We start from the raw sequence: 23015 nt of genomic DNA, 5'->3' as shown, positions 1-23015 counted from the left end.
GTTTCCCCTCTTATCATGCCACTCTGTGTTGTCTTTGGTTGTTTTGAATTTGGTTGTGTTACAGGTATGAACAAGAAAGCAATTGAAAAGTGGTTTTTGTTTAAGCTTTCAAGGCTGTATGTTTCTTTTGTAATAAATTTTTCCAAACTTGGCGCATACGTATACAGTTTAGTTTGAGATTCAGATAATTACTGATACTTGTGGGGTTGATGCTGTGTTTTCTAAATAGTGATAATGACAACACAAACTGGGGGATAACCACGCACATACTTTGCGGATGCCGGTATTGTTTTGTTGGTAAAGACAAAACCAGGTGAGTCTCTGGCTCTTATTGACAAAGCTGCCATAGTGTGCTATGCACTCACCAATTTATCAGAGTCCATGTATTGTACCATTTGATCGAAGTGAACTTACAACCAGTTTGATTCCAGGTACTTCATGTACAATTTTTCATATAAAGGCTGTAGTTAAGGCTAGCCACAACCTGTCATTAAAGAACTTCAGTAATTCTCAAGTTGACAAAAACACAGCTTTAAGGTACAACATTGACAAGCAACATTTGTTAAGTTTGTGTCACAGATGCTAGTCGTTAACAGATGCCTATACGACACACAACCATAAACTTCAGTTAGCATTTTGATAAAGAAAGGAGCACCCTCAAAGTAATATTTTGGCGGTTGAAGTACAATTGAATAACCTTGACATTTCAATCATGATTGCTCAGTTAATTTTTTCTACAAAAAGTTGGACAGATCTAGTTTCCTAAAGGCTCTTCTTTCAACTTCAAACATGACATATGATACCATTTTATCTTGCACAAATCATTGTCACAGCCAATTAATGTGCTGCCCTCCAAATCTTGTTGACAATAGCACCACAGCCTTTCGTCTTCTTCATCACCAGATGATGTTGAAGAAGATGGAATGGCTAGAGCTTCACACCCTATATTATATTTCTTCCCTACAATTTCAGGCAAAATGCACTTGCTCAAGAAACCAGAGGAAACAGAGCGTGCATTTTTCCAAAACTCTTGGTCAGGAAGAATTTCTGCACAAAGCGATCTATTGTTATTCACACCACAAAATCACAATTTTCAACCTCACAGATAAAGATCTGGGCCTGAACTTGGTAGTAGGCATGACTTTTGTCAAGATGAACTTTACCAAACTCATCTTTCTTTAAACAAAAGTTGGTTTGGCCAGCAGCCTCAGTGATTGTGGAATCCTTGTGTGCAAATGGACGTTTTATTCACACACACCCATCCCCCAGCATTTGCAGTTAATAATACCATCAGGAGAAGCTCCCATGTATGGTCACCTTAGATCAATATTGAGACCACTGTCAGAAATTGTCAAAGACTCATGGTCAGAAATTGTCAAAGACTCATGGTCAGAAATTGTCAAAGACTCATGTTCAGAAATTGTCAGACTGGTAAGCTTTGTGAGCCTTACCCTCGTTTTCACAACCCCACCTTGTGGCCGCAGTTGAAAACTTGTGGGCTTCAGGGTAGCATATGGACTTAAAAAGACTCTTAGCAGGCTTAGCTGTATTTGTTTTGCAAGAAGTTTTTAGATTGGAAGCAGTAATACGAACTGCCTGCCTGCCATTTGGTACCAAACTTTATATTGTGACTGCTTTCTAGTTGAAGCTTCTATTGCTCCACACTCATCAGGTGTAATCTCAAGCAATATTTGTTGACACGGCTGCAACAACTCTACGTACCGGTAATCTAACTGCAAACACTCTTCTCTAAAAAAAAGCTATCGGGCAAGGGCTTGGGTACATTACCAATTTCTTTACTAGTATAAATGAATAAAGGCTGATAGTTTCGAAAGAAACTGTTTGGGGCTGCGTCGGTGGGAGGAACGAAATAATTTGGATATATCAACAAAGTTGAAATGGCAAATTGGCCACCGTAACGATTACAAAAGCTGACGTTTCGAGCGTTAGCCCTTCGTCGGAGCGAATAGAGGAATTGTGGGTTGTGTGTGCTTTTAAAGGCAGAAAATGGAGCTACGTTATTGGTGGAACATGGGAACGAGAAAAACATGAATAATTTAGTGGAATGAAAAGCGTTCGTTGATCCCTGTGGGATTTTGACCGCCGGTTTGAAAGATGAGCTTTTGTTTAAGATTTTTACGGCTTTCCGTGCCACCTAAGTGCAAGGAAAGATCGCAGATTGCCATATGTTGCTTAGAATGATTAGGTATATTACAAGTATACTGCTCATTTAAAGGTGCGACAAGGGACAATACTGTTGGATTTACTGTACAGCCAGAAATACTTCTAAAATAGCTTTCTGCTCTTCTGGGGTTGGGTTAGGTGTCCTGGTTGTTCAGATCTCAGGGTTAGATCTAGTAGCCATAGGACTAACGAGTGTTTCTCCACCATCAATTCATGCTTACTTCAGGCAGAGGTAAAATCCATCTCACTTATTGGTAATGGGGATTTCTTTCATATGACTAGAGAGAAGCCATTTGTTCTTTTCCTGTGTACATGTGGTAGCATCTGTAATTCTAACACCCGCCTCCACAGCAAAAAGCTCTGCCCCAACATGAGATCACCCTTCACATAACCCTGCTATGCAATAGCAATGGGAAGCAATTACAGTTCCATATTTTTCTGCCAGAAACCATGTTGAAAGTAGGATGTCCCGGGCTCTCTGTGAACGATTCACCAAGTGAGAGTACACAAAAAGTCCTAATTCTAAATCCAAAATTTAGATCCTTGAAATATGCCCTATCACTCGCTAATGTGAGTACTATGAGTGATATGTCTTCTGAATTTGCAGCTGTCGTGTCAAGATCGACTAGATCGCTCTGACAAAAGGGCTGACGCTCGAAACTTCAGCTTTTTAACACTTAACGGTGGCCAATTTACAATTTCAACTTAGTTGAAGTGACCAAATTACCTGGTAAAACAAGAGTTGTTAGCCGAGGTTGATAAAAAATGAGTCCTTTATTTTGCTCTGTGTGCTTCTGTCCGAGATCATAAAAAAATACACTACCGTGACTAACTCTGGCGAACACAACAACTTTATTTGGGTTTTTGTAAGTAGTTCACAATATCTGGATATTGAACGTCCAGAAGGAGCTCGATGTTTTCGGAGAAATCACTTTTTCTCAACGCGTATCGGTCGAAGCCTTAAACAGATATTTTTTCGTGGTACCTTGACTTCGTAGGACCCTCTACACCCGCAAAGTAATCCGAATAGTGAAGGTTCACATCGGGCACGCCTTCGGAAGAAGCCATTTTGAAAGTTTAGTTATCCCCCAACATGGCGGCTGCGTATGGCGTAGCAAATTTTTGTCACGTGGTTGAAAACAAAGAATACTGACATCTCGCGCGCGAAATGAGAAGACTATGCGAACGCTTGAAATTCTATTTGAAAACGATTGTGGCCGCTTTTTTAAAAACCCAATTCAGTGGCCGCTTTGTTAAAAACAAAATATGCGAGGAAACGGGCAAGGAATATTCCCAAATAGTGCAAATGATCATGAAAGTGATTGCCGAAAGGCGAAATCTTGCGTGACACTCGGTAAGTTGTAAGATGACTTTTCAAAATTTCCAGTCTGCATTCAGTATCCAACCTGCAGTCTGTAGTCTGCTATTTAGTTAGTTAGTTAAGTTAGAATTCACATTTGTACCAAATGTGAATTCTAACTAACCTAACCTCACCCCACCTCACCCAACCTCACCCCACCTCACCCCACCTCTCCCCACCTCACCCAACCTCACCCAACCTCACCCCACCTCACCTAACCTCACCCCACCTCACCCAACCTCACCCCACCTCACCCCACCTCACCCCACCTCACCCCACCTCACCCCACCTCACCCCACCTCACCCCACCTCACCCCACCTCACCCCACCTCACCCAACCTCACCCAACCTCACCCCACCTCACCTAACCTCACCCCACCTCACCCAGCCTCACCCCACCTCACCCAACCTCACCCCAGCAGTTCAAAGTAATACCAAGTAGTTTCAACTGTATCCGGGAGTCACCCATTAGAATTTAATTATCTTCAAAACTCATTAGAACCCAATGTATCCACGACCTATTCACAGTTTCCTTTGATTTTGTGAGCCAGCAACTATCTCATATTTAACAAATCAAAAGTCACTGACTAATTTTTGTCGCATTTAAAACCTAGTATACTCGATTTTAGTATATACTAAAACAGTGGATAGCGTTGAAGGCGCGCTCTGATTGGCCTAGTCAAACTCCGAATATCCTTTGCTATTTACCTCCGAGCAACTCGGGAAAAAATGGCACCTCGGTTTGCATCCGTGACAAGCGAAGAAATCACTCAAATTAACGACGGTGGTGTATATTATCTCACTGTTTTAGTATATACTAAAACAACTATTCACCTTAGTGTCGGTGGTTAGCGGTGGGTATTTACCTCGCCACTTCGCGGCTCCGTAAATATCCACCACTAACCACCTCCACTTCGGTGAATAGTTGTTAATTATCTGTCAATTAACCGCTAAACAAAATTACAAGCCTCAGCAATATGATCAAGGATGGCGGATTATACTTTCTGTTCGATTTACATCAGTTTTCAGGCCATCTAATCATGACAGGACGGAAAACCCGTGCACTGTAAGTACCTCTGGTTGTCCCATACAAAGCCTTAGAAAACTTTTCTAAGGCTTTGTATGGGACAACCAGAGGTACTTACAGTGCACGGGTTTTCCGTTCTGTCATGGCACTTTGCTAACATCTCATATCACACAAGTCGAAAAGTAACACGTAATACCCAACCAGTAATGTTGATCAATCGATAAGAGTGAAACCTGTTTAACAAGCGACACCATAGGGATCCTCGCTAGCGTGGCGCTTACTCATGAAAGGTTTAAATTCGTTCTGTTACATGCATCTAAATGCATATCACTAACTACTTAATATTCAATTTCTTGGAGCTTCTATCTTCTCAGTAAACATCTATTTTTAATAATAAATTCTACGAGAATATAAATACTTTATAACCACAACAAATGACCCATTACTTAGTCTTACGCTTCGTTTGATCATAGTTCGTGAATTAAAACCTTAAACAAATAGAAAGCACGGGGAAAAATTGGTCTTCTACAACAAATGTGCGAGTGCAGGAAAATCACATTTGACCAGTACGTCGTAGGGTTGCCCCACATTTAAACCACAGTGATGTAGAATAACATCAACTGGGTTTTTAAAACGCTGGTCAAAACAACGAATGTATGCATCTTCAAAACCCAGTTTGTCAACAACAATCTTCCATTCATCGCCTCCCGAAAAGTCAGTAACATGGTATGTAGAAGAGTTGTACTCATTTGTAAAAGAGAAGCAACAGTGAAAGTATGAACATCCTGTATCACTCAAAACCCTTCAGTGGGAAGGCGGGGGGGGAGTGATTCACGAAAAACTGTTTTGCAAACTGAGAAATGAACCAAAACTTGCGCACTTCCAAAGTCCCCATTCTCCGCACAAAGAAAGTCTTCCTTCTTGAAAAACAACGGAAAATATGAACCCCCATCAAAAGCCATGCAACTTTACACTTTTTTCGGGTTTAGGCACCGACACTTAATCGTAGTTGGTAATAAGTTTAAGCCGGGTTTTCTCGCCAACGAAACAGCAGAGGGGACGTTTAACGAGTTAGTCCATACCAAAATCAGTTGCAGAGATACACCAAGAGTAACTCATCAATAAAAGGAACTCCACTTGAATATTAACGATATAACAAAACCCGGGCCTCATGATTTCTGCAAAAAACTACAACAGGAATTTGGTGGGTTTCTTTATGCTCTTTAACTATAGTAAGAAACTGGAAAAAAAAACAATCGACATAAACAAAATGATGTGGAAAATAAATGCAACAAAACTACTCTCTAACTTACCACACAAGCGAACTGCTAGATCAGTTCTCCGTTTAATTGGAATTTTCAGAACGCTAAGACTTTCTTCAAGTAAAGGGCCTGAAATAAAAAAAGGTATTGTGGTGTCTTCTGAATTCGGTTAATTTTGACACTTTAATTGGCAACCGTGTGTGTAGAATTGAGACTGTCGACAATTATGCGATTCAAGGAAAATCCATTACTTGACTCATGAATTCCACGTTAAATTGCACTCCAAAACCGATATTGCACTCATCTCTTCGCGATTCGTGCGATATCGGTTTTCACGTGCAATTTAACACGGAATTCACGCGTCAAGTAATGAATTTTCCTCTAATATTTCAAACGTCATGTCTCAAAACTCGATCGGACATTGTCTGGATTTTTGACAGACCTCAACTTGGAAGGAGTAGCGTAAGATAAATTAATACCAGTGTGACAGATAAATGATTAATTAAGATGGGTCTAAAATTGTGTTTTAACCGTAACGAAAAGGAAAGGAAAGTACCTTAGTGGTTTAGTAGCGTCAAATGTTTTTTTTTAATTATTAATTGTTTTTTCCAGCCTACTCATTAACGACAGAAGTAAACAAAGGGGCAGCGAAAAAAGGTAAATAGGTCAGAGATCGCCCTCACCTAGAAGATGTTCGTGGTACGCCGGTGTGAGTTGCAGTGTGCTAATGGTCCACGCTCTGTAATCCGGATCGAGTGGTCCGGGCGCAGCCCCAGTCGTGTTATTGTGACAAATCTCTCCCAATGGAACTCTCGCCCTCCCCGATACTGAGGCAGTATTAACAATAATTTAAACTCTCACCTGTTGTACCCTCTGGCGCATTTTTCTCAAGAAAGTAAGCACATCAGTTCTATCACAATCCTTAGCATCCCTCATAAGGCAACGGATCCATTTCCTATCCTCTGGTGCTGGAGTTTTCAGCGATGGAAGATCCAGCAGTTTACAAACAACATCTTCTGCAGGGACCGACTCAGACTGGAGAGCCTGGGAAACATCGCAAGGTAGGGCAAGCGATTTTTCTCCATACCCTTAAATGTGCGATAAAACAAAACTACTTACTTCCGATTACTTATTATTCTGCAAGGAAGGAAAACATCTTATGTACTTATTTTGATGACAAAAGGTCAGAAAGAATACCCTTAACGGTAGGCAATAACAACTGACTAGAAAGATTAGTTTTCTTTAAAAAAAACTCAAAAACAAACATAGTGATAATAGGCAATTTACAGGCAACTGACCCCCTGAAACAAGAAAAACTGTTCCTTTTCTCTCATGAACAGCATCTTGGAGTTGGTTAAATTCTCCTTCGAATTGTTCAGCCACGAGGACCTGGACTTGACAATATCCTGGGTTCCCACCTAGGTTAGAAAATAATGCATTCAAGGCCCTTGTAATACAACAGAAAGATAAAACACGAAGAATAAACAATAGTAATGAGCTAATGCATGACAAGAAAAGAGGAAGAAACTAACCTTGTGCAAAAGGAACTTGCAACATATCACTTTCACTGCCTACACTTGGTCCTTGTGGCTGAATAGATGCTACAGCTTTGCCGGGTAACACCCATGATTTCTTCTGGCATCCATCAGAGATCCCTCAGTATTACTAGGAAAAAAAAACACTCATTGGACTGTACGAATCGTTTATGGAAGGATTCATTTACCAAACCACAGGATGACCGCAAACGTTAACTTCTCTTATCGCTAGAACACACGACTGACACGAAATGCATAGGATTAAATTGAAAAATGATTATATGAATGATTTAGTGAAGCCACGAGATACCGAACTATACGAGAGACCGCAGAAAGGAACATCGCAAATAACTGAAATAGTTTGATCGCTCGGAGGTGATAAAGATATGAAATGGTGGTTTACCTTTCAAGTTAGGTCTCTCATTACGTTGACCAGTCACCACCTGCTGGTAAATAAAGTGAGTCGTTAATAATAACGAATGGTATTTTACAGCAATTACGCGAAATGAGCGTGACTGATTCTAAGCGTGGCCGAATAGCTCACTGCATCGGATTAATCTTGTACCTCATAGGAAACAAAAGCCAACTGACTTCCTTATAACCAGTCACTAGTTTCCATCTACTTCTAAGAATTACTTTACATGATAACAATTTCTTTCTTCAGGCTGGAAATGCTAACAATCTAATATCTCTCATATGCTTGGAAGATGATAATGGCTATTAATGTAAAAGATAAAAAACTGTCATTCCTGACCTTTCCCTTACAAGGAGAAATCCAGGGAGCAAAATCCTCAGCTTGAATTCGGTCATCCCGAGCGGTTGCAGATTTTGTGCAAAAAACCTGCGGTGTTTCATTTCCAAGATCTGACTCTGAAATGAAGTGGAGGCATTGCTCTTCCTTACAATTCTCTTCATTATGTTGTTTGCAGAAACTGACCACGCGTCCATGGGAACAGATCGGACATAGGAAACATACCTTATATCCAACGTTCCTCACCCAAAAGAACTTGTTCCAAATGCGATCTATCATCAAAGTTAGGTGGCTACGAAAAGCTCGAATTGAGGTCATATCAACCATGTCAAATTCATTATGTACACTCAGTATAATGACCTCAATCGCAGAAGAGTGGCAAAGGAAAACAATCGAGAGACCTTGGTTCGGGAAGATGTAATATCTCGCAAAGTTTTTATAAAATTGCGGTGTTGGTAAGCGAGGAAATTGTTTTCGACACCACTGAAAGAATTCTGACTCAAATCGTGGAAATAAACCTGGAGGGACCTGACCTGCATTAAATTTGATAAAAAGAGAGGGAAGTTGTGCAGATTCAACGAGATTACTAATCATTTTTGGCGGATGCGTTTGTAGCATAGATGGCACCAGATAATGCCTGTTGCACGAGTCTTGTGAAGTTGGCCAAGGACACAACAAGCTGAATCTCTCCATCATTGCGATAAGGCTTTCTTGGGTTTCTGTCAAAGAATTCCAAACATGTTTAAGAAGTTTTTCTTCAAGGATTCCCTCTGTTTCTAGTTTGAACCAAAGCTCAGCAAAGTTTTTCTCATTCGAGTGGTAGGGCCTGACAGTTATTACACTCTTGAATATGTCAATCAGCCATTGGGGATCCAATGTAACCAAATCACTCAATTCTGGCGTGTCATTAAAGTGGATCAAAACTCGCAAATCGTGCAAAAAGTTTAGCAATGTCGACATCTCGTTGATTTTGCTTATCTTGCAATCATTCGAAGCAATCTCTTTTGCGGTTGAAAGAGAAACAAATTTGCAATCATTTTCCTTGATCAAGCGAAGGGCATTTTCGTATTTTAACCACTTGATCGGAATAGCTTCATTTACATGTGATAAGTTCTTAGCAACTTCCTGTACAACCTCTCGCAGTCGCATGATTTCTTGACATTCAGATTCAGTGCCTGACTTAGTGTTATCAACACAAAACACGTCAAACAACTGGGCACCATATGGCTTGGTTTTTAAATTACCAAATATTTCTCTGGCTAGTGCAGAAGAATTACGGTTACAATATGGTTTGTCAGCATGAGTGCACACCAGGAAAACAGCCGGAAGCTTCTTTGGAAGCACCTCCATTTCGGGGCTCACATACGGAAGATTATTCGGTTCCACCAAGGAAGCCAAGGAACTCATCCAAAACACTAGGTAATCCATATTCGTTTTTAAGTTACTTTTATCGTCAATTTCTCTATAAACTCCTTGCCTCACCAGAGGTATGGCTTTGTCGCTTGGATTTCTGCTTAAGTCATAGACCAAAAAGTAGATTGCCCTTCTTGTAAGAAAGATTGGGTGTGTCACGTAGTAAACAGACTGTCCAGCAAAGTCCCACATAATTGAGTGAATATCCTCTCTATCGTCTTCCAAATCATCTTAAAGGATCTGTTGAATTAACTTGGCAATGTCTTCAAATTCCGGCACCTTTCTTGAGGTGCAGTTGATTATATCTTCCCCGTACTTTGTTGGAGTTAAATCATGTTCTTCTTTAAATGTTAAAGGAGGTTCACCGTGCGAAGGATGAGCGTATGCTGGATTTATAGGTGATTCCGATGGGTCCGTGTAACTTGTTGTCTCACTGGGGTATCTTCCCTCTAAGGTGTCAGTTTCTTCAAAGTCATCATAATGTTCTGACTTGGTAATACCTGTTCCTGTGACATCAGCAACGTTTTCTTCCGCCATCAATTTATCTGCAATCCACCGAGCTGCGTTATGCTCAAACGAAATTAACTTCTCACCGACTATTTCGTCTTGATCCTTTTTTCATGTCATCCATATTTCGGTGGTAACTTTGAAATGGTAGTTATCGACATCGATGCCCACGGTGCTATCCTCATCTGGGTTGAAACAAATCCCTTTCAAGGACTTCTTCAGGCTAGTCTTTCCTGACCGATCCTGTCCAACAAACATCAACGGCACTCTCTTTACACAAGTTTGACCCTCTGCCAAGGCATTGTTGTAGGCTTCTAAAGCTAGAGGACCACGAGCACGAATCTCTGGAGGAACTGTAAATGTGACAATCGAGAAATGCACATCAGTAAGTCTCCATAATCAAGGTAGAATTAAAAGTGAAAAAAAACCCCGTTCAATTATAACCAAACAACAGGAGCCACTATCGCTATATTTTGAGTCAATTCAGTTCAATATGTTTTAATTAAAGTGTCTATACGGCTAACAGGGTTATTATAGTTTTGGTATGTTTTTAACATGTAAAAAAGTATTCTTAAATAAAAATTGGATTCTGACGAGTCTTCGCGCTGAAATCGAGCTTTAAACTTCCTGCTTTGGCCACGCCCATTGAAGGTGACCGTGAGTCGGGGATTGGGTTCAGAATGGGTCGTGACGTCAAATCAGGAACTCGCCAAATCCCGCCAGTGGTTCATTTCACCGGTTTTTTTTTTCAGTAGGGTAAAGAGTTTTCGGCAACATAACTATGCCCGATAGATGTTTTGTAAAAGTACTACGTTTGTCAAACAAAGTAACAACACGACGCTCGAGACGCTCCTGGAGTGACGTAAATTATAACCAATCTTCCCTTACGCGGTCAACTTTATTGGGCGTGGCCGAAGCGGGAACTTTAAAGCTCGATTTTAGGGTGAAGAGGCGTCAGCATCCAAGTTTTTTTTAGAATACTTTTTTAGAAGTTAAAGAGATACCAAAACAATAAAAACCCTGTTGGCCGTATAGACGCTTTAATTAAGTTCCGCAAATTAACGTCTTTTATAATTAACACTCATATAATTGTTTGCAATAAGATCTTTTTCGAAAAGATTGACTTATAGTTAGAACCTATTCTTTTCACTGTATCCTTTCGTTTGTGTTTCAATTGTTTATTCTTGGTAATGTGTTTTATTTATTCAATGCATAAAGAAACCCATCAACTTAATGTTCGTGAAGGGTACACATGACAATCATAGAAAAGTGGTATGGATATGTGTGCGCCACATCGAGAGAAATCTAAGTTTCGAGGCGGTGTGCGCACTCTGATTGCGTCGCATCATGGTCGTAAAACAAAAAATGAGTCACTTGCATTTTGATCCGTTCGAGTGAACTTCTTTGGTGGCAGTTACCGTTCTTTCGAAAGTTAAAAAGGTTGACGGGCGTGCGCGACTCCCGTTTTTTCTCCGTGACGAATTCGTTCTTCGGAGGCAACCGACCTTATTAGGAAAGATTCGAAACTGCAATCGGCCAAAGAATCTCGACACAATTGGCAACAGTTACACTTGCAGCCGATGGCGGAATGAATAATATCAGAGTCAGAAATTATATTCCTAGACGCGAGTTACTTACCAGGGAATTAACCCTTGACATGCAAACGCATATTAAAGAGACAGAGAACTTCTATCACGAGAACTTTTTCCATAAAGCGTAAATACGGGATTTGTAAAAGGATAAGCCCTACGCATCCTGAGAACGAATTTGTCTCGCTCCACGTTTAGCAAAAACGTGCAGAGTTTCAAAATACGCTAGGAGAATAGAGGGAAGCTAGATGAGGGTTTTTAGAAACGTATCTCTGAAGATGTTTCTGAAGGAGAAAAAGTATACTTTAAAGCAAAGAAAATAGCCCGCGCACAGAAGAAAATATTGCCTTTTATTATCCAACTACACCTAGACGAGTACAAATAACGCCATAAACGAGTACAAATATCACGCGGTATTGGTACTCGTCTATTGTAGTGCCGGTTAAACGGGTTTTCTTGCATCGCGCAAGCGAAGAATTGGATTGTAGTTACGAAAACAAAAAACAAATGGCGGACAATTTGAATCATATTTCCGACGACGAAGAGTCAGAATGGCTGGAAAATATAGATCCAAGTTTATTAGATGGATCGAACGAAGAAAAACAGCTTGACGAGCAGAAAATGTCTTCATTTAATGAAGAAAATAAAAACAGCAGCACAACAACGCGCCAATTCCGTTCCGCTTCGCACACTTCTGTCACGCACTCCCCGTAAATAAATATCCGCGAAATTCGCCCGCACTGAAAAAACAGTTTGGCGTGTTGGATAATAAATAACTTATTAGACGTTTTGTTTTGTAGTATCGCTGAGTATTTTTTACTCGTTATTTGTATTTTGACTCGCCCTACGGGCTCTTCAAAATACGACACAACTCGTAAAAATACTCAGCGATACTACGCAACAAGTGACACCGCGTTTAAAATCCGTTACAGGAACCACTTGTGTTCATTTTGAAACGAACGCTACAGGCATGCTACTTAATATATGGAGTCTTAAAGATAAGAACGCTAAGTTTAATATTAAGTGGCACAAGGTGAAACAAGCTAGTTCTTATTCCAATGTAGCCAAGAGATGCAATTTGTGTTTGTGGGAAAAATATTTTATCATTCGTAAACCGCAAATGGCAAGTTTAAACAAAAAAAAATGAGCTGATATCATTTGCAGACATGTCAGGAAATTCCTGTTAAAGAACGTAACGTTACGATAGCGCGTGTAGTATATTGCGCGCGCATGTACACATTGTTCTGTCTTTTAAATTTCGGTGGATTGTAACCGTTATTTCTGGCAGTTGCCTGACGATTGCTCCGCAAGAGGCATGAAACTCAGAGTTGCAGTAAAAGTTGAAGTAACCTAGATCTTGAAGTATAATTATATATATATATATATATATATATATATATATAATTATACTTCAAGATCTATATATATATATATATATATATATATATATATATATATATAACTAACTGCAGACAGTACTGTTTCGGCCTTCTGGGCCTCATCAGTGCAGTGCTAATGCTAGGATGGGGGAGAACCGAGACGGTCACCCCAAACGACCCAACCTTTGTGGTATCGTCTAAGCCATGCCAGAGTGCTCAAACTAGAGTATATAAGGCATGTATATATATATATATATATGTATATAAGGCAAAGCCAAGCTCTCGCTTGGCTTTGCCTTTTGGCTACCTTGCGATTGAGCACTCTACACTGGGGTTGCCATGCACTTAGCCTTCGGGCGAAGCTCATCACCTTAGTTGTGATTTGAGCACTCTCGCATGGCAACATGCCTACACTTGGTCCCACAAGTGTAGCGCTCAGGCAATGGTTTATTCCAGAGCTTGGCCCAGTGTCTGCACTGCACTGATGAGACCCACATAGGTCGAAACAGTGTGCACTGTCTGCAGTTATATATATATGTATATATTTAACAATTATTCGCCTCAGGTTCGGTGAATATCGTCGAATAATCCCCGAGACGAAGTCGAGGGGATTTTTCCACGATATTCACCGAACCTGAGGCGAATAATTGTTTTAGTATAATTTCGGAGCCGAACAACAGAGAATTTCTAAAATCATAACATTTTAGGAACATTTATTAACATTCTATTTTAACATTTTATATAAACCGCGTGGAGCGGTTTATATAGCGTCATATAAGGAACCTCTTTACCAATCAGATTGCTGGAAACTCTTTGCTCAGCTCTGATCAGACAGATTTAATTAAAATTACGCACTCGCCAGACATTTAATTAAATCTGTCTGATGAGTGCGTAAGCACGAAACTCCGAGTAACAAAAACCATGTGTCGTCTTGTTTGATCGCTACCTTCTATATTAAGCTCTGCATATGTGTATTGAGTACTCTTACTCAAAACCAACCCTGGTAGCAAAGTTTCTACAGCTATAAACAAGATTGTTTTGAAAGAAAGTCAGAGTGGGAACTCTGACTTTCAAAGCCGTATAAAGAGATAAATAAATATGCTACTTTACAACCCTGCATACTGAAATCATTTAAACGGTACCATGAGTCACATTTTGCTCGCGATAAGTGTTTATTCTTCACAGGATCGTAAATACCCCACTTAAAAGGAAATATCTAGTGAGATTCTCCAATGTTCAAACTTTACGTTAAATGCGATTTTTATGACAGGAGATAAGAAATTGATCGTTCGCAAAGTCGAACAAATGACCACTGAAAAGTCCACAGCCCACGAAATAAACGTTTTTGACGATGAGCTGTTCCTAAACATTTTATCATGCGCGCTGTGAAATTATCTGTATGATAAAAAAAAAAACGCAAAAGCCTACTCTTGCCTAGGAACGTACCCGTATATATTTCCTCAGAGATGATAATTATATTTCTCGAAGGTAACAGTTTTACTTGGGCTTCAGTCTCGGAAAACTGGTTCCGTTCTCAAAACTTTAACTTTGTCTGAGGATGAAAAGACTTCTCTTGGAAGCGAAAATCGCTGTCACACGTGTCATATTAAAAACACGTATCAATAAAAGCTTTCCTAAGTTTAAACCCTCTCATACACTGAGACGAGCGGCCTGTAAGTTGACAAAACCTGCGCTTTCAAAAGTGGGGAGCCGGAAACATGATATATTTACTTTAAATATAAAAAATTTATTTTCGAGCCTGTTGTAGTCATGAAGAAGTATGTAAACAACAGTCAAATTCGTGGGGCTGCATTTGACGGAAACCGAATTTTTCCGATAACGGGTAGACTTGATAGCAACGAAATTTTCGAACGATGTTTTCAACATTTCACAAAAATTTAAAAACAAATTTTAAAAAAGTTAATATAAAAATAACAATCCTTAAGAATATTTTCATTCTGTCATTTCACGTGCAAGATAACTTTGGACTTGTTTCAAAAACTGCAAGAACTCCGGAAGCCTCGCAACTATGTCATCTGGGTTCCAATCCTCAGTGCAAAGAACCTCATCCCACTCTTTACAGTGCAAATGAAGATCAGTCTACAAACATATAAAAGCAATCAGACATAAGTAAACACTGAAACGTAATGATTAAACGCTGAAAAGCAATGAATCGTATAATGGTCATTTTATGGCTCCTGTCTTAAATGCTTCCAATACATCATACCAGATGCAGATTTTCGCGTTATATTGTTTCTTCGTTTACAGCTGTTTGAACATCACACTGAAACTGACGAGCAGTTGTTGATAGACGTACAAAAATTACTGTTTCGCATACCGAGAACTGTTTTACAAAGCATGCATGAATGTCTTTGTGGAACATAATAAATTGGGAACTTAGTCGGAAAGCATGAGTCCTTCTCAAATTTCGACGCTCGGTGTCAATTCATAATTCAAGTCCCACGAGCAAAAAATGAGGTTAAGTCCAAAAGAAATGAAAAAAGAAAAGTTGAGTGACATTTACATGACATGCTAAGTATGGGGATGAACACTTTTTGAAGAATTTCTGAATAATTTTGTTCTAAGAAGGCTAAACCCACCAGTTTGAAGAGTCTGTGATTCGTAAAAAATTGAGACCGATTATTATAATAATTATATTCATACACACAAAAAGATCATTTTGACCGGCCGACGGAGGGGCCCATACCGATTCTGTGGAGTCCACGTCTGAGATGTCACTACGCCACGAGCTTTCTTTGGAAATAATGATAGCGTATCCCTCATTGGTGGTGTACAGAGTTCTTCTGGAGGATCGTTTATGGATCAAGTGAAATCCCTCGGGTATAGCGTCCGCGGGAAGGCGGAGTCCGAAATCGTCACATTCATCGAAAGTCAGTCCAGAGAGATACTTTGACAAGATGAGTCTTACTTCTTCTTCTGGTGCATAGTCTGCGATGGCCGCATGATCTACAGAAAAAGCGATACAAATAATGATAATAATGATTATGATGATAATGATATGATTGAATATTATAATTTTCACGTTTAAACTGTCCTAAAACTGTTAATTCACAAACAAGAGACTAGCTCGAAGATTCGAAATAATTCACTATGGAAGCTGTTTTTAGCCCCACAGACTGTTCGATGCGGGATTTTAGCTTCTTTTGGATATAGTAGGTCTTTGGTGATGACAGTGACCAGAGGTATAAACAATCTAAGGCCACCATCTAGAAAGAGGGGAAAAGTGCAAACCCTTTCATGTGGAAATATTTTTTTTATTTCAAGCAGAAGCCTATGTCTTAAAAATATGTTTGCAGTTGGCCTTACTTTGAAAGTGAGGCCTAGAACGTCAGGAAAAGCCCATTCCATAAATGCGAGTTCATGCTGACATGCTTAAGGTTGTCAAATTGACTTATTACTCAGTCAGAACTGTCTTTCCCTTGTAAGCTTACAATGGCAAATTTACTACTGTGTAGGGTGTTTCAAGAAAACCTTAGGAGGGTTGTAGTTATATATCTGAATTTCAGCTTTCTAGAAGTTGCATGTGACCGTAAGGAGTTTACTTATTATCGGATCTTTCTTAAAATTCTTCTTTCCTTGGACAGTGAACTTTTCACTGATTATAGTTCTCTTTGCAGGTACCATACTCACATAAAATTTCAACAGTGTACGTTGTTAAAATAGCAATTGACTTAACTTGATGATATTTCAGAGGTCTTTATGATACTAAATTATATTCGTTTCAAACCTACCTGTTCGTCCTCGAGTAGTTAACCTGCAATCAAATTCACAACTTGGAAACAAAATGTCGGCTTGTAATATCTTCGAGAAGGAAGAACTAGCCATCCCCGACATGTATACAGTGTTTTTTCGTCCTCAAAGGGAATTGTCTCCAGGATATTCTTCACGTCGCTGAAAGGAATTGGAATGTCCTCCAATTTCTTATTTATATCCGCTTTTGCCACCCATACCTATTTATAAAAGGTTACATGAGACTTGTAGTAGGGTCTTAGATAAAACGAAGAAAACACATTTACTGAACTTTTTTGCATATCACTATGTATAGCATTGCTTGAGGTTTTTTTAAACGAATCTCTGCTTTTCCAACTTAAGCTTAATGAGATGGTGCACTGACCTATTTTATGCCTATTGTATACCTTGGACATTATATGGACCACCATCTCTAACCGTAATCTCGCCTTACCTTGCATCGCACTTGATGCCCACATGGTGTCAAATATGTGAAATCATATCTCACTTTGAAATCTTCGGTCGTCGTTTTACACAAATGACCCTCCAGGATTTTCTCATCGAGATTTAAACCTTCTTCAAAGGCCACTTTCCAGTAGTTTTCAGCTTCTGAAGATTGAAGCTTTCTTGTAGCTTCATCAATACTCCATTCCCCTTCGGTCACTTCCTCTACAAGAAAACAAAATAGACAGAACATATTTTTGTTTTCATTACTTTCCTTTGTAATGATGAATCAGAAATCCGCGGTCTGCTCCTCTTCAAATAGTACGATTCACTGATAAATCTGAGGAATCCTTAGTCTGTTTCCAAATATTCGACGTATTGGTTCTTTTAGTATTTTTTATCAGTAAGAGCTCGTCCTTAACGAATAAACGAACGAGTGTAAACCAAGTTTCGCTTAATATTGTATTAAAGTCGTTTCCGTGGATGAAAATTATGTTACAAATTTCACCGACAGTTTCTCATCTCTTCTTGATAATAAGAGTAATTTGCAAATGTCTGTCAAAAGTATTGTACGGTATTGTTATACCCAGAAGTGACACATATGTATATCAATATAAATTAATAACACACTAAGAGCCGACATTAATGACAGAGAAAACAAAAACGACAAAAGTCAACGTTACAGTAGAAAAGAATGATATGGGAATGGATATGGATGAAATTACCTTCATCGGGTCCTCTAACGATGGCTTTTCCCAAGTGACACCACATGTCAGCCTTCGGTAGCTCTTCGGTTTCAAACTTTATTTAACGCAGTGTTTATTTTCCGTGTTTTGCACAGACTCTAAACTACTTATCATATGCTTAGGGAGGCCATACAATAAAGAGTTACAATAGTCTAGTTTTGAACTAACAAATGCACGAACAAGAATTTCCGTAGTTTCCTCAGTGAGGTACTTCCTAATTTTAGAAATGTTCCTTAAGTGGGAGTACGACGTTTTTCAGATCTTATTTACATGTTCCACCATGTTACAGCATTCGTCAAATATGACACCGAGATTCCTAGCTGAAGATTTGGGGAGTATTTGTTCATCACCAACTGACACATATGAAATGGCAGGCTTTAATCGGAATTTTGAACTAATTACAATCAGTTCAGTTTACTCCTGATTGAGCTTTAGCATGTTGTTTGTCATCTACCAGTCAATATCTTTGACACAGCTTAATAGATGACTTAGCTTGAGCGAGGTCAGCAAAGCAGTCAGTTTTAAAAGAAATGTAAAGTTGAGAATCATCAGCATACAAATGGTACTGTAGGCTATGAAAATTGATAATATCAGCAATCGGAAATGTATATAATAAATACAGCAAGGGACCTAACACAGATCCTTGAGGCACCCCATGTGCTAAACAAAGTTATGATGACTGACAATCTTCAATTTTCACAAACTGTTTGCGAGATTTAAGATACGAATCAAATCAAGCAGGGGCATTACCCTTTATACCAAAAGGATAGGAGAGTCTAGATAACAGTATCAAATGGTCAACCGTATCAAAGGCTGAGGACAAGTCGAGTAGAAGGAGTATAACCAACTTGTTATCATCAACAGCACGCAGTATGTCATTTCGTACTTTTAGTAAGGCCGTCTCAGTCGAGTCCAAGACCTTGAAGGCAGACTGATACATCACATCTAGATGGTATGACTTTACATGGTCAGTCAATTGTTCAGCAACGGCTTTCTCAATGATCTTTGAGACTAGTGTCAGATTGGAGATAGGAGGAAAATTTGAAAACGGTTTGAAGTCAGCATCATTTTTCTTCAGGGACGGAGATAAAGCAGTGACTTTCAATGCAATAGGCATTTTGCCAGTTGAGAGAGACAAATTGACAAACTTAGTTATTGTAAGTAGCAACACCGAGAAACAGCCCTTTAGAACCATTGCAGGTAAAGGATCCAAGACACTTGACTTAGAAGAGGGCTTACACGCAAACACCTTTACTTCCTCTTGGCTAACCTCTCTAAAGTTATTGAACTCCACAGGACATGTTAATGGTATTAGACGAAAGGGCTCTACGATGATATTCCTATGAACAAGTTTGGAGTGAATTTTATCAATCTTGTTAACAAAGAAATCAGCAAATGAATTTGACAGAGCAGAATTATCAACAGAGGGTGGATAACGCTTCTCAGATGGTTTTTGAAGTAATTTATTAACAGTCGCGAATAAAATCCTTTGATCTGAGGGATGTTCATTGATGATTGTAGTGTAGTGCGCTGATTTCAATGTAGCAATTAGGTTGTTAACCACACAGTATTGACGAACATATTGATCCCGGTCCCACTGTAGCCGCGAAGCACGCCACTTCCGTTCCAGTCTTCTTCTTTTCCTTTACTCAGCAACGACATCCGATGTATACCACGGTGCAGATGGCCTTACAGTTACCAGATGTTTCTTTTTTGGAGCATGTTGGTCCAATAACTGTCGCAGAACCCTATCATACTGATCTACCATCGTATCTAAGTCAGTAGCTTGATCTTGTATCAAAGGAGAATCCATATTGTGCTTGCAAAAGGAGTCCATATTTAAGGAGTGTTAATCAATTTTTTTCTAAATTGAGGTTTCTGAATAGAAAACACACAATGAATTACAAGATGATCCGAAATAACAGGATCCTTAACTTTGGTATCCTGATAAGTGAGTCATCTGATCTTGTAATGACTAAATCAAGGGTATGGCCGCTGGTATGAGTTCCACAATTGACATGTTGTTTCAGATCATATGACTCAAGAAGGTCTGCAAACCGCTTGGCATTAGCATTGTCAGGATCATCCATATGGAAGTTGAAGTCACCCGTTATCAATAAACATCCCGAAGGCTCAGCAGCAGTTTGCTCTAGTAATCTGAAGAACTCTTCAAAGAAAAGCAAACAGGAGTTGTTGTCGGGTGGACGATAAATAACCAGGATCCTAATACACTGAAGGCTTCTGAGACGGACATCCATGAATTCAAATGAATGAAAGGTGTCACACATTGAGGAGTTGATATTAAGATTGTCTTTAAATAACACATCAACTCCTCCTCCCCTGGAATGAGATCTTGGAACATGTAGCAACGTATAGCCAGTAGGACACAAAGTTCCCACTTTAACATCATTGGTACTTCCAGGTCGCAGCCATGTTTCTGCCAAAGCCATAATATCAATATCATTGTCCACAACATAGTCTTTCACTATCATCGCCTTATTCTTAACAGATCTTACATTAAGCAGGCAAAGCTGAGCAAAGCAGGAAATATAACTGCGAGATACAAAGTCAGTTTGTCGTTGAACATTTCTCAAGTAGTCCAAGCCATACAAACGCGGTGAAACACGAGTGGCATTATCAGGATAACAGTTTGTCGGACGTCGATTACCAATTACAACTGGAATAGCAGTGGGACCAAGATTAATACTTACATCTCCGCTTTTAACTAGTCGGATCAATTGAAAACTAGCAGTTGATTTGTGATGATAATTCATTCTAGAGCGAAAGTAACCTTTTCCATGAAGTCGAAATCCAAGGTGGCGGCTCGTTCTCCACGTGAAATCCAGTCGTTTCAGGCTAGTTACTTCCCCCACAGAAGTTCCTGGACTGTCAAAGCCTAGCGGTGCACGGGAAGCACAATATAATATGTTTCTAGATAAAATTTCTTCTGGTTGAAAACCAAATAAAAGTAAAAAGATCATTAAAACTACGGAGGCGAAAGGGACACGTCTAACCGCCATGCTAACAACCAACTGGTAAAGCCTATATCACCGAAAGAAAGCCCATCTCTGTGTAGCTTACAAATTAAGGAAGAAATACCATGCATACCATGTCACTTTAAGTTAAATATAGAGAATTTATTATCCTATAACATAAATTTAGGATCGATTGTCGCACAAACTGCATTCGGTAAGCAATAACAAAGACGGTCTTCTAATTTAACATACTTATTTCTGTTTATATATGTTTTTGATATGAAATTTATCCTTAATGCATACATCAAAGATGAATATTAAGTATTATCATCGAATTTCTTCAATTGTCCTGACCAGATAGGCTTGGAGATACAGTACTAATACATTATGTAGGCAAGGTTCATGAAGTGCAGATTCAATTCTATAAATATTGAGCATTAGTCTCTGCTTTATAAGGGTTTAGCAATAGACTTGAAACCAAAACTTTACTTAACAGTGTAATTATGTAAAGAAAAAAAAATATACCAGTGTGTTTGTTTTTTGAATTGTTTTATGTTTTCAGTGTCGATATTCTCTGCACTCTCGTCTATATAATTCCTTTAGTGCTGACCAGGAGACTTTGTTTGACAATTGAAGCTTCTCCGGTTTGTAATCATTTCCTACAAAGTTTGGTTTCTAAGTCAATTTAAAATGTTTTCAAAACCATTGTCACCTTCTAAAGAGCAAATACAACAAAAGCGTTTTCAAAGTGAGCCTGGGGTTCTTCCTTGTTTTGAATTGAACTTCAAATTCTTGGAAAGGCATGAAAAACCTCTTTCGCTCACGACAACCCGAAAGCGAGAAAATCCTGTGAGCACGGCCCCAGAAAAAACAATCTCCGAGCTAACAGGTCACGCCAACCCGGGTTCAGTATCCATCTGCAGCCATAATCTTTTAGAAAAACAACAAAGGATGTCAAGCAAGTTGGCTGGGTTTTGAGTCGTACCACTACGACTGTCACAGCTGCCAACGCCGGCGACGGTCCACGCACTAAAGCTTTGCGAGATATTTATGTCAACAACGTTGCACTTCCATCAGTAGTTGGCAATAACACAACATCAATGAATAACGGCATTGATGATCTAGCAGCAAGAGTTCTAGGTGGATTGTTCACCAATGTATCGTTCAACAACTCTCCAGTGAATATTTCCATCAACTTTCAGTCGAATGCTCATCCCAACGATTCAGCTAATGGCAGTCGCCTGTGGTGAATTTCTACAAATAAAAAGATGAAAGTTTTTGGACTTTTCATGAAACACTTCTTTGTTTTCAAAGGAATAAAGAATCGATCAATACACGTATTTACACTTCAAGGCACTTACCTTATATTAATCGCGATGTTATTGCACTTTAAATCAGTGCTTTCGCTTGCACACTTCATTTCTCTCAGTTTGCCACCAAAGATGTCAAAGGTGTAAATTATCCTTCTCAAGCAAACTATTTGGAATTTTGAAAAAAAGATGTTAACGATAAACGGCTTGTAAATTCATTGAAATACCACTATTATCCTTAAATAGTGTGAAGCTTGTTTAAAAAGTTCGAAAATTAATGTAAAATCGAACACGAGGTACAAAGAAAATTGTCGAAGGTTCAAACGTGAGCGACTAACCTTGCTTTCTATTCGCTAACATAATGACACTTCTGACAGTTGGCTTTGAAATGGCTTTCTAGAGCACGCGCTCGGGATAAAAACAAACAATAATATTGTCGATTTAATTTCTTGTTTTCTTACTTTCATTCAGTTCTGCGATTCAAGGAAAATTCATTACCTGACTCGTGAATTCCGCGTTAAGCTGCACTTGAAAATCGATATCGCACTCATCGCCTCGCGATTCGTGCGATATCGGTTTTCGCGTGCAACTTAACGCGGAATTCCCTCGTCAGGTAATGAATTTTCCAATAGTATAGGTTAGGGAGAAGTTACGCGTGCAAATAGCTCCTTCCGGCTTGTCAGCTCTCTCGGTGAGCATTAGTCGCTTTCTCTCCAAGTATGCCTGCCGAGAAAAAGGTGTCAAACATTGTATAAGTCATAAAAACGTCGACATCGCAAAACG

The 23015-nt window shown here is 39.3% G+C and overlaps 1 protein-coding gene and 1 pseudogene across 2 annotated transcripts; both read right to left on the bottom strand.

The window, feature by feature from the left end:
• Positions 1-4681: 4681 nt before the first annotated feature.
• Positions 4682-18011, bottom strand: LOC111345807 (uncharacterized; annotated as a pseudogene). The gene is made up of 12 exons (XR_015995685.1): positions 17927-18011; positions 17212-17426; positions 16760-16978; positions 15715-15974; positions 14966-15107; positions 14003-14023; positions 8123-10392; positions 7772-7814; positions 7366-7488; positions 7132-7251; positions 6695-6921; positions 4682-5962 (listed from the first exon to the last, which is right to left on the bottom strand). The product of XR_015995685.1 is annotated as an uncharacterized LOC111345807 (transcript).
• Positions 17975-22384, bottom strand: LOC148716409 (uncharacterized). The gene is made up of 2 exons (XM_088746101.1): positions 22284-22384; positions 17975-22176 (listed from the first exon to the last, which is right to left on the bottom strand). The coding sequence occupies exon 2, from the start codon at positions 20965-20967 to the stop codon at positions 19849-19851; it is 1119 nt and encodes a 372-aa protein (XP_088602227.1). The 5' UTR covers positions 20968-22176; positions 22284-22384; the 3' UTR covers positions 17975-19848.
• Positions 22385-23015: the final 631 nt, after the last annotated feature.

Source organism: Stylophora pistillata, chromosome 14 (assembly GCF_964205215.1).
Source record: "Stylophora pistillata chromosome 14, jaStyPist1.2, whole genome shotgun sequence".
NCBI lineage: Eukaryota > Metazoa > Cnidaria > Anthozoa > Scleractinia > Pocilloporidae > Stylophora > Stylophora pistillata.
The sequence above is the reverse complement of the archived record's forward strand: the minus strand, read 5'-3'. Positions and strand labels throughout refer to the sequence as shown.